Raw genomic sequence first — 13,049 nt, 5'->3', positions numbered from 1 at the left:
ACCAAAAACCCTTGCTTTAGTATTCGTGCTTAAATTCTTTGCGCACGGTTGGTGACCGAATCTTTTGGTAATACTTCGCCCCGGATCACATGGGATATTTATTTGTGGACGCCCACCAACCCACCCACCTATTTAAATTTTGGGGTCCCTCCCACCCCCGTTTTCTAATCTTAAAGTGATCTTAGCCGTGCCATTGAAGAAGCTCCATAGGTCTCAAGTTCGGCTAGATGTACTTCAGATCCAGAGTCGTTCTCAGCGTTGGTGCAACCAATCCCTGGATCTACTCACCTTACATCGTCTCTACTTCCAGTCCTCCTTCCTTTTTTCCATCACAAATATCCACTCGATTGGAGAATATTTTTATCCAAGTTATGAAGGGTTTGACAGATAACTTTGTGATAAGAATAGGGGACGTAAAGTGGGACAAGATAACTAAAATTATCTACCGCTTCGATCACTAGTTGAAAGTTTTGCACGTAGTATTGTACAGTCTCAAATGATTATCGTATCATCCATCTCAAGTATGGATGGTAGTGAGTACCCGATATGATGCATTGTGAGGATAACCTACAACCAACCATTTCCAAGATGGATGAAGCAGCAGCAAAATGAGCTTGTACAGTACTCTGCAGTGCAAAATACAGATCCCGACTTACCGGTTGAATATGGTAGTCAAAATTTGATGTTGGTACACAGAGAAGTAGGTATTGCTTGTTCGGCCTTGTGTATCGCACAACTTATCATCAAATTTCAATATTATAGAATCAATGAACTGAGTGGTGACATGTCAAGTCATCTCTAGCATTTTTCCATTTAGTCTAAGAGACAAGTGCTCATAAAATTGTTCTTCCAATCATAGCCTAGCCTTCTACTTGAGGAGGTGTTTTCTCTATTCAGGAGAGAAAATCCAGGCCGCCACAATTGGTCCTTCAAAAATTCAATAAATCTACCATGAGGACTCAAAGCATGGGAGAGAAGACCGAAAACAAAGAGAAATCACTCTCCTGATACCATGGGTCAGAGAAGTAGGTGCCTTCTCGCTCTCCAAATTCCGTGGTAGTTGAGAGGCTAAGGATTGTGGGGCCAAAATTTGACCGCACCAACAATGATAACAACGTATTCTAAGCGCCCGCTGAGATTTTTCTCCAACTCTACCCACTAAAAGAATAAGAAAACATACTTGGAGATTGGAAAACCCTTCCATTGGTGTCAACCAGGCGTTGGAACGCTTTTTAGCAACGCAACTTGGCTGGTCACCACCTACCATTGTCCATGGGTGGGGTCCGGCAGCCCATTTGCTTCTGCATCTTCACCAACCCCACCTTTGGATAAAAAACCCACCCTTCGCCATCTTTAGCATGATTTGTTTGTGTCATTATTCTTTATGATGATGAGACATACTTATTGCTCTTTACTTTAATACCACTAGCTATGTTCTATCTTTTATCTGGGATGGAGCAAAAAGCAGCATTTTGGGCCACTGTGTCATACTCCAATTGATTTTTGATATGTGACCTAAATGCAAAATAAGGTCAAAGATATTACTTTAAGATTTCTATGGTGTGGCCTCCCTTGTATGGCTGGTAACATAGAAGAAAAATTGAAATTTTATGTATTAGGTTTGAAGGATGAATTGTTATCTTCAATAATTGTTGGTGTCATTACTCTTTCAAGGAGTTCACTAGAATTTATTAAAATATAAATATTGCGATGAACTTGGTGTAGGTCTTACATAAAAATCTAACAAGGGGTAGGCAATTTGGAATTGATCAACTACATTTTTTTAAAAAAATTTAATGAAGAAGAGAGATAGGATCCACCAAACTTCGTTGGGATCATGAATTGTGAAGCAAGAGTTGAACTCAGGTTGGTGATATTCAACCTCCAGCGACTTCACTAACCGAAGAAGTTGGCACCCTAACTTGTACTATATATGTATTTGACTTTTTTGGTAGTCCTAAAACTTTTATTATGTAATTGAACTATAAAGTTGTACAATAGTATACTTTGCAGTTTGCATGATAAAAATATATGTAATTCATGAGATTGAATGAGCTTTGACCATAATTAGGTACTTATCTTAAAGTTGTTGTTTAATACCAAATAATTAACTACAAAGTTGTACAATAGTATACTTTGCAGTTTGCATGATAAAAATATATGTAATTCATGAAATTGAATGAGCTTTGACCATAATTAGGTACTTATCTTAAAGTTGTTGTTTAATACCAAATAATTAAATTATCAAAATACAAAGATATCAATAATTACTGTAGCATGAGTGATGATAGCAGATCTTGAAAACTTATGTTAAAAGAAGAATTTCTGTAATTTGGATATCCAAGGAGAAACAAACTAGAATACAATCTAATTGATAACTCATCCCCATGAATTCTTTCTAGAATCTAAATGTACTACCAAAAAATGATCTACTCAACCTCAAACAAGAGCCCTCTTGAGATTACATATGTAACTGAAGTCATGAAAAAGAATATTCTATCGTTACTTTAGAGACTGGCAATTTGCAGATTGGCATGTACTGTATATGGCATGAAACATAGCCTCAAATTTTCTTGTTTAATTGAGTATAGTCCAGAAGATTTGCTAGCATCTAATAGAAAAAAAAGAGAGAAGGGGAACACAAGTTTTTGTCAGTTTCAAGCTCCTTGCCATCTCTAAAGCTACTAGAGGGCCATGCAAAATGGTTGTAATAGACTAAAGATATTGGCAATAGCTCTAAGATATGCTATTAGTAACTACTCGCTTAATATGTCTAGAATGTCTAAGAAAATACTTCTTCTATTGAATGTTTTGATGTGCAATTTTTAAAATTCAATTAAGTAACCTTGACAAGAAGAATAGATGCATATGACTTGAGATATTTTATTCTTGATATTTTCCTTATGATTGTAACATGTTTTTTCTTCTTTTTTTTTTTCATTCAGAGCTATGTAGCACGATGGGATTCGACCAATGATGTTTTTAGGCATTTTGTATGTTTTATTATACCACATCTTTTAACTATCTACATGTGCTCTCTCTCACTTTTCATGCTCTAGCTATTATTGTAGAAACTGAGAGTGAGATACGAAATGTTTTTGGATCATGACATTATTGTCCATGATTCTGCAATTAAGATGAAGCCTAAGTTGAAGCTATGACCTTCATAGATTGTTCCATTCACAGTTGTTGATGAGTAGCATGATTCAAAAAAACTTGGATTCCACTCCAAAAAATTGTGGCATATATCTATCCCCTTGTTAATGGACTCGCATCAAGATCCATGTTTTTTTTTCATTTGGCTTCTCACTAAAACCTAAATAGCTAGGAAAAGTTTGGGTTTAGTTGTTTTTAAGGATGGATATGTAATGTGAAAGCCCTAAAGTCTAGCTCATGGGAGCTTTTATGTGAGGTTAGCTTATTTGTACTTCTGTACTATCACCATATAAATTATTTGAGCCTTTATTTGTAGTTCCTAAACCTTTTTATCTACTAAAATGCTACCACTTATTCATCCATAAAGTATTGAATATAACTTCTTGTTTGATTAAAAATATAATTAATTCATGGAGCTATTAAGAGAGAAAAACAATAGGATATATTAGGTACAAGATAGACTATATCTATTAAAAAGTATTTATATCCATCTGTTCTTTCATTCCATATATAGTAGGTCGATGCAACACTAGTTATCTTTTGTTATACTACAAAACAAACTTCTAAGTTTAATATTCAACTTGTTTTGATATTTAATCATCCCATTTCTGTAAAGAGAAATCTAGAAGTATGTATAATTTTTTGATAGATACATCTAATTTGTTTAAACTCTATCCATCAACTCTCTTTGTTTATATAAAAATGTATTTTATTTCTAACAACTGATAGAATATCAATCACTTATACAAATAATGAAAAAGTAATTGAATTCATGAATATCGTTCGATACTTTCTCTTAGATGAATTAGATGTGTCAACTTTTTATAATATATAGAAAGAGAACTCTTGGAGATAATTCGTCGAATGTTCAGTATATTTTACATTGTTACCATATGAGAAAGAAAATTTGACATTTCCTATATTCATAAAAATGATGTCATTTATAAGAATGATGCACAATATTTATCATGAGATTATGAAGTAATTTTGATTATAAGCACTGGTCATGATAGAAATAGTATGCTACTAGATTTGTACTGTTAATCTTCCAAATAAAATATAAGAGATTGGATGTCACGCAAGTGAAGAGAGATGGATGGCACTCTAATAGGATGTGCACGATCATCCATGTTGATGGTCACATTCATTAGTATAGTTATATTAAAATATAACCAAAATAATATCTATCTATATTATATTTAAAGAGAAATTCTATGTGATCGACCTTTAGATGTTTAACTTATATTAGATGGGATCATATGATAGGAAAACTTAGAGATGAGAGGGGAAAAAGAAAAATAAAAAGCCATATGGGACTTTATGGGGAATTGATTCTTAATAACTACATATATTCCATATTCCATGCATCTCATCTATTAACTCCCTTTGTCTTTTAAATATTGGACTCCCAGTGACATTAAAAATAAATGGACAAGTAGGTTTTAGCAGCCTATACCGTTACGTCACAACGTAGCTCGAAGAAATTATATTTAATCTTTTTCATATATAGTAGAATGAGAAAGAAATACCTGTCTCACAACACTCTTTTTTATTCTTAAGAAATCTCAAGAGAGTTTTTTTTTATCTCAGTAGTCCTTTATTTCAAAAATAAAAAAGAGCTTTCTCATCCTCTTTTAACAAATTCAGTCTCTCAAGTGAAAAATATCTAGTAAGATGGATTAAAATTGATTTTGGATGCTTAAACTTTCTTTCATATGCAATGCATGTGTTAAGGTCTATTCTAGTTATGTTATAACTTAATGAAGAGTTATGATAGAGTCACTATATCACCTCTATTAATTGCATATGATATATTCTATTATTGTAATACATGCTATTTTATTCTCTCTCAAGCTAATGATTTCAGATAAATATGAGAAGTAGATCACCTAAAGTTGGAATATATTTATCTATCTACATAACTAAAATCTCATGGAAATGGTGCACTAACCCCTTCACTATACTCTTCTCTTAGTTTAATATTGAGACAAATGAAGTACATATTAATTAAAAAAAAGACCATATTAATCAAGTTACGCAAATAATAAAAAATAAACTCTTCATATAACCATCTGTCCTTCATGGCTATAGTTTTTTTATGTCGCAAGATCATACATATTGTGATCTGAATTTATGTAAGCCCAAACAAATTATACATTTGTTTATTGAGGTTCAGGTTGTATCTTTTGAGCGAAGGAATACTTCACCTTTTTCAGTGATGTCAACTGTTGGGTTGATGTCACAAAAAATGATGAATCATGAAATATTTCCTGCGAAAGATACAACCCGACCCATTTATTGATGACCGGTGAGTTTCATCCAATTAAGACCTTTATGTCGCACGTGGAAGTGTGTTCTTGAGTCCCCGCACTTCCGGGGTTTAAACAAATCGTGGATTTCTTAGCAGTTACAAAGCCCAAAGCCCAAAGCCCAAAAGCCCATTTACGCTCTGTCAACCAATACAACACAACCGACAAACGCACTTCCCCTGTTCTTTCCATGGATGCGGCTCGCTTCACACCAACTCCCACCGGCCCCCCACTCCCCCAAACCCGCAAGACAAATCCAACGGTCCATATCCTCCAGATCCAACCCAAAATCCCATCCCATCCGTCCATCCCCGTCTTCCCTCTATAAATATCCCCCACCCCATTTCCTTCTGCTCTCGCCCCGCTCGCCGCTTATCCTCGCGTTCTAAGTCCTAAAGCTCTTTCGGTTCTCTCCTCTTCTTGCCGATCTCGAGTGAGAAGAAGCCGACGCCATCGCCATGGCTCTTCTCGTGGAGAAGACGTCCTCCGGGCGCGAGTACAAGGTGAAGGACCTCTCCCAGGCCGATTTCGGCCGTCTTGAGCTCGAGCTCGCCGAGGTGGAGATGCCCGGCCTCATGGCTTGCCGATCCGAATACGGCCCCTCCCAGCCCTTTAAGGGCGCCCGCATCTCCGGCTCCCTCCACATGACCATCCAGACCGCCGTCCTTATCGAGACCCTCACCGCCCTCGGTGCCGAGGTCCGCTGGTGCTCCTGCAACATCTTCTCCACTCAGGACCACGCCGCCGCCGCCATCGCCCGCGACTCCGCTGCCGTGTTCGCCTGGAAGGGCGAGACCCTCCAGGAGTACTGGTGGTGCACTGAGCGTTGCCTTGAGTGGGGCCCCGCCGGCGGCCCCGACCTCATCGTTGACGACGGCGGGGACGCCACCCTCCTCATCCACGAGGGCGTCAAGGCCGAGGAGGAGTACGAAAAGACCGGGAAGATGCCCGACCCGGCCTCCACCGACAACGCCGAGTTCCAGATCGTGCTGGGGCTCATCCGGGACAGCCTCAAGGTGAATCCCAAGAAGTACCACAAGATGAAGGAGAGGCTCGTCGGCGTCTCTGAGGAGACCACCACCGGCGTCAAGAGGCTGTACCAGATGCAGGCCAGCGGGGCCCTCCTCTTTCCGGCCATCAACGTTAACGACTCCGTCACCAAGAGCAAGGTAAAACGAACAGCAACTTCTACCGATCTAAATCCATCCAGATCTACGATTTCTTTCTTTCTTGTGTAATCGACTTCTAGATCTGATATTATCCCTCCGTCCATTATGTGATCCAGATCGAGGGTTCGGTAATTTAATTTCATCAATCCATAGTAGCAACTACTTTCTGTCTCTCCAACTAATCCTTTGGATCGGGATTGTAGTTGGTTCAAACATGTGATCGCTAGGAAGCTATCTGGATCTAAGAATCCGAGGTTCTACTATAGTTGGTAGATCGACAGTTGGGATTTTGGATGCGAAGAGTAGATCGTCCTTATGTTTAATTTTTTAAATGGAAATTTACTTAATAAATTCAGTATTTTTGTTTCACCACAAATTACCCATATTTGATAGATCTGATATCTAATGTAGAATTTTATTGTAATTCTTGTTTGAAATCCAGTACTCTCTTGTTGGATTGCTGAATTGTCGTGTTCTAGTAGCTAAAAGAGTATTGGCTGGTTAGTTCTTGAACTTTTGGACTTTCTGGCAGCAAAACTGATTCACTGTATCAGATCTGAAATCTTTTCAGCTAGGAAGTAGATAATCTCAATATTCTATTGGTTCAAAATGCTAATTAAATCTGTTTTATTATTATTATTTTTTTTGATCTAGATTCATAGCTCTAAGATCAAGAGTTGGTGTCATGATTTTGTTTATAATTTTACTTGTGGATCTGAATCTCTGATTATATGTGTGCTTGTTTTGTTTCTTGGTTCTTTTGTGGACCCCAAAAAAAACAAAAAAAAACAGTTCGATAATCTGTACGGATGCCGGCACTCTCTCCCTGATGGCTTGATGAGGGCCACTGATGTGATGATTGCTGGCAAGGTCGCTGTGGTCTGTGGTTATGGTGATGTGGGCAAGGGTTGTGCTGCTGCCTTGAAGCAAGCTGGAGCCCGGGTGATTGTCACCGAAATTGACCCCATTTGTGCCCTTCAGGCCCTGATGGAGGGCATCCCTGTTCTCACCTTGGAGGATGTGGTCTCCGAGGCTGATATCTTCGTGACTACAACTGGTAACAAGGATATCCTCATGGTTGGTCACATGAGGAAGATGAAGAACAATGCAATTGTCTGCAACATTGGCCACTTTGACAACGAGATTGATATGCATGGGTTGGAGAACTTCCCGGGTGTCAAACGCATCACCATCAAGCCCCAGACTGATCGCTGGGTATTCCCTGACACCAACTCCGGTATCATTGTGCTCGCTGAGGGGCGTCTGATGAACCTTGGTTGTGCCACCGGCCACCCCAGCTTTGTCATGTCCTGCTCCTTCACCAACCAGGTAAATCCTTGATACTCAAGTGATATCGCTACTGCCCAGTTTAGAACTCGGAACACTTAACAAGTCTGGTGTATTAGCATTCTCTTTTGTGTAGCATATTCTGATTTATGACTTTTCTACATTATAGAGGACTTATAGTTTAGTGAATTAGCATTTGTAAAATTTTAAATAATGAGTTAAACTTTAATAGATTATGAAGATTACATCTTTTTTGCAGGGGCAGGGTGATTCTATGTTGATCATGTTTTAGTAATATAATTGAAAATTGAAAAATGTTGCTAGGCTTTTACTGCAGTTTGTGCAATGATCACTGTTTCTCATGTGAAGTTCATTTTTTTTTTTTAGCACATTGCTAACATCTTGTTGGCATTTGAATTTTCAATTCTTAGTTGTCGTCATAACTGCATTTTATCTTACCTTTAATGAGTCTAGCCTGAATCATTGTTTGTCATACCAATAGAGTTTGTAATTTGATTGTCGAAAAACAAAATCAAATGTTTGTGCAGGTGATTGCTCAGCTGGAACTGTGGAAGGAGAGGGCAAGTGGCAAGTATGAGAAAAAGGTGTATGTGCTGCCCAAGCATCTGGATGAGAAGGTGGCAGCCCTCCACCTGGGCAAGCTGGGAGCCAAGCTAACCAAGCTCACACCATCCCAGGCCGAGTACATCAACGTTCCAATTGAGGGACCCTACAAGCCTGCTCACTACAGGTACTAGAAAGTATGGGACAGATGACAACAGGTAGCAACAACAGCTGCAAACCACAACTCATAAAGATGATTTGAGCGATCGCAATGGCTATTTTCTTCCTTACTGTTATCATCATCTCTCTATCTCCCTTTAGGATTTTAATTTGCTTGCTCTCGGCTTCAATTATGATGAATGAGGAAGTCATGTTTTGGTAGGAATAATGAGGTGGTGAAGGGTGGCGTAATGGCCAGATATATTTTTATCTTTGGCTGTTGCACGTCTTCATCTTCCCATCTTCAGACTGTCTCTTCTTTCGATTATAACTATGTTTTGTCCAACAGTTGCAAGTCAAAATATTGATTTTTGCGATGCGTCGCAAGTGATCGTAAGACTTGTTATTTTGCAAATGCGTAAATTTCAGAATGGAAACAAATTGCTAAAAATGGTATCCATGTCATATTTATATCAGCTATTGGTTTACATAAATCCATTGGTTGGTGAAGAGAGCAGATTATAAATTTCTGAAAGCTAATTACCAACATTCTGTCCTATTAAGTACTCTATAATGAAGAAATGGCTAAACGGTCATTCTTGAGTTAAAATTAGGGAATTGTTCTATTAAGTCAAGATTAAGTCTTACTCAGATTCTTTGTATGATAAACTATTGCTTATGGTAGATCAGTTTTCTCACGAAAAAAGAAATGCAGCCTACCTATGAGACTGGGCTATGGATCAACAGTCCCTCAGTCGCAGCCAAAAGCTTGAGAAAAGTGGAAGAGAAGGAAAGAGAATTTTAGTACATGTTCAACAATCACTCAATCGCAGAATCTCGCACTGCAAACGTACGCACGGCTGTTGATTAGCACTTGACACGTTTGTTCTTTGAGAAGTAGACGGAATCAATTTACAGTATCACGTCAAGGATTTGTCTTACATGACATATTGTAATTTATGTGAACCAAAGGAGCACGAAAGGCTTCTATATACCAATCAATACCTTACGGTTGGCGTTCGAGAATAAGCAGCTGTGAATCCGGTATTGCAGATGGAATTGAGATCTAACAATTTGTTTGAAAAATTCAGCAGAATTGGACTGAATTAGTTTAAATCTTATAGAGGGGCAAAAAGAACTCCATATATATATATATATATATATATAAAATATACAAGTAGGCTCTAAGTGGAAATTTCCTTTCTTTACTGCAGCAATTTATTACGTTCATTCCCATACTTAGTTTAATTTTTCTATTCAAGTTATGGGACCTTATTATTTTTTGAGTATTTTATTAAATTATTTTCACTTTAATTAAAATAGTGAGTTATCGAATAGTGAGCTATTAAATTATTTTATTAAATTATTTTCACATTAATTAAAATAGTGAGTTATCGAATGACCGTGTTGAGGAGAGTTGCTCAATTTGCACTATTTGATTGTGGATTTTATTAAATTGATTGATTTAATTAAAGATATCTCTTGACTTTGTTTATCTGGATCAACCTAGAAGTATGAGTCCAACTGAAATTCATCTATGCTATGCCACATGTTAATATGTGATAGACAGTCTGATTTTGGCCACATAACATACCCCCTATTTCTGTATCGAAGCTATTCTTCTAGGTTTGGGCTAAGGAAGTAGATAGGGTCAAGTATGGTCCATCTCATCCTGCTCATCTTTCAAGTCATAACCATCCCATTTAGGTCATGAGGACTTTAGGCGGTAATCATAAATTTTTGATAGGTTGTTTTGGGTAGATTTATTTAGAATCCAAAAGGCTGACGGTTTGTATGATGAGTCATGTGACATCTTGTTAGGTCAGAAATGTGATCAAGCATGTAGATTTTTGGTTGATTTGTACTATTGAGATTATCTTGTTCCAAGAACTATTGAGGTTGGCTTGTCGACCTAAGATCCATTAAGATCAGCTTCTTGATCCGAGAGTCGTTGAGGTCCGGTTCTCAATTTTTGCCTCTTGATCCAGCCTTTGGAGGCCTTAAGCTTGGAGGTCGGCTTTCAATAAGCCATTGTTGATTAGGGGCTCATAGGGGCCACAATTTCTTTTGAGGTTGGCTTTAGAAAGCCATGTACAAGGTGATTTTCTAGATCCTTACCCCCTCAATCTGGCCTTTGGAGGTTGTAAAGTTGTAAAGTTCGGCTTATTAGGTCTTTCTTCGTTAGATCGACTCTAGGAGTTGTTGTTGATCGAGGTCGACTTATCTTCAACTTTGCCCTCTTAGGCCAGTCAGAGCTACATTCATGCTTGGATGGATCCAAATTTTTTCTACATATGAGAATTCAACTCAATGGGAAAGATTAAATACTTACAATTGAGTGAAGAATATGGGTGTTTGAGATTGCCTCATTGGGCTTGAGGTCATATTACTAAGGTCATGATCCTCTGTGGTCAGCTATAGAGCTGTTGTGGCCTGAGATCGGCTGTTAAAACCTTGCCCTCCATTCCTTGGTATAGGTGGCCTAGCAGTAAGAGTTTTTGATTATTTGGTCCTCCTTTAGGTCATCATCACTTGTGATTGGCTTTAGGGGATGTTATCAAGTCGATCCCCAGGAACCACAATAAGTCGATCTCCATGAGCTATTATAGTTCGATCTCAAAGAGCTATTAGAGGTCGATCTCCAGGATCTGTTATAAATCAGTCTCAAGGAGTCATTATAGGTCAATCTGTAGGAGCCATTGTAGATCAATCTCAAGGAGCTATTAGAGGTTGATCTCTACGAGCCATTGTAGGCTGGTCTCAAGGAACTATTAGAGGCTAGTCTTTAGGAACCATTATAGATCGGTCTTAAGGAGTTGTTAGAGGTTGGTGTAAAGAAGTCATTAGAGGTTGGTCTCAAGAAGCTGTTATAGGTTGGTCTCTAAGAGCTATTATAGAACCTCTAAGGAGCCAATAAAGGTCGGTCTCAAGGAGCCGTTAGAGGTTGTTCTTCAAGATCCATGAGAGGCCGATCTCAAGAAGCCGTTGAGGTCGGTCTCCAGGAGCCATTATAAATCGTTCTTAAGGAGCTATTAGAGGCCGGTTTCTAGGAGCTGTTATAGACATTAAAGAGGATCGCTCGAAATCAAGTTTGCTTCCAAGCAGATCAGAGCTCTGCTATCTTGATGAGTCCCATTGGTGCTTGTTAAGCAAGGCTATTCACCACTTTGTGCAGGTTGGTTGAGCCGCTTGTTGGTATTAGTGTGAGAGTTCTTCTCTTTGGGGAGTAGGTTCTGCACCACGGTCATCAAGGTTTGTACTTGCTGCACGAACAGATTAAACTATTCGGTGGGTACAACTGCTAATGCTTGTTGAGCAGGTTGGGGATTCGGGCCGCACTATGAGCCATGCAACTCAAGTTCAGCATATGGTTGAGCTTATCTGCTACTTTCTACATTGTTCCTCTTGCTGACTTAGACGATGCCAATCTGCTATAGCCAAAACCTGGTCTAGTGATCTAAAGATGAGAAGGGTGTTTAATTGATCTGCCATAGTGGAAGACAAAGCGCCAATCTGTACACAAAAAGAAAAGCAAAGGAGGTCATTGGTGCTAATCCGGTTGGGGAGCCTGTGATGTTTAAGTCAGATAGGGCTTTGGAGAAGAATAATCTAAAATGCATATCTAGTATACCTTGAGCCCCATTTTATAAATGGGGAGTCCTAGTCTTACTAGGGTTAGACTCTAGAGTTTGGAGTCAAGTGGAAAACTATCTTTTGGCTTTCTTTATTTGGATCAGCTTAGGAGTATAGTCCAACTGAAACTAATCCTCTACCATGCCACATGTCAACTTGTGATATGCATGCTTGATTTTGGCCACATTATATATAATATTAGGTTTGTTGCTGGCCGTGCACATATAAAAGTTAGGAAATGATTTGGTAGTTAGAAAACTTAGTGGATCAAGCTTATCCATACTTAGACATAAAATAAATATAAGACTAAGGTAAATATTTCAAAGAAAGGAATCATAAGCTTAACATTAATTAAACATTGTTAATTGCATGACCAAGGAACATTATAAAACTTTATTTGCTAATCTTCATCTTGTGACTAATGTATAAGATGCTTATCCGTGAAAATTTGGAAGTCATATCATTTGCAGATTATAAGCATGAATATTAGAGAACTTAATATCAAATATTGGTAGAAACTAATTTTTGAAATAAAAATCGATATTTTATTATTAAATTATTATTTTATTTATTTTATTAATTCATTTGACATAAGTTTTATGAGAGCTATTGTGAATCCTAACTTGATCAAAATTATATTTAAAGTCTATAATTTATTGGATTTTTGAATAAATCTCCTTCTAAATATTAAAATTTGCATGAATACCCTTCTAAAATTGATATTTGCATGTATACCCTTATAAAATACTTGTTTTATATGTATACCCTCTAT

The 13,049-nt window shown here is 37.9% G+C and overlaps 1 protein-coding gene across 1 annotated transcript; it reads left to right on the top strand.

The window, feature by feature from the left end:
• Positions 1-5,646: 5,646 nt before the first annotated feature.
• LOC103717175 (adenosylhomocysteinase) lies at positions 5,647-9,095 on the top strand. Its single transcript, XM_008805464.6, has 3 exons — positions 5,647-6,634; positions 7,427-7,963; positions 8,470-9,095. The coding sequence occupies exons 1-3, from the start codon at positions 5,924-5,926 to the stop codon at positions 8,677-8,679; spliced, it is 1,458 nt and encodes a 485-aa protein (XP_008803686.1). The 5' UTR covers positions 5,647-5,923; the 3' UTR covers positions 8,680-9,095.
• Positions 9,096-13,049: the final 3,954 nt, after the last annotated feature.

Source organism: Phoenix dactylifera, chromosome 13 (assembly GCF_051530095.1).
Source record: "Phoenix dactylifera cultivar Ajwa chromosome 13, Ajwa_hap1_PhDact_Kaust_v1.1, whole genome shotgun sequence".
Taxonomy (NCBI): Eukaryota; Viridiplantae; Streptophyta; class Magnoliopsida; order Arecales; family Arecaceae; genus Phoenix; species Phoenix dactylifera.
Note: the sequence above shows the minus strand (reverse complement) of the source record. Positions and strands in the feature narration are given on the sequence as shown.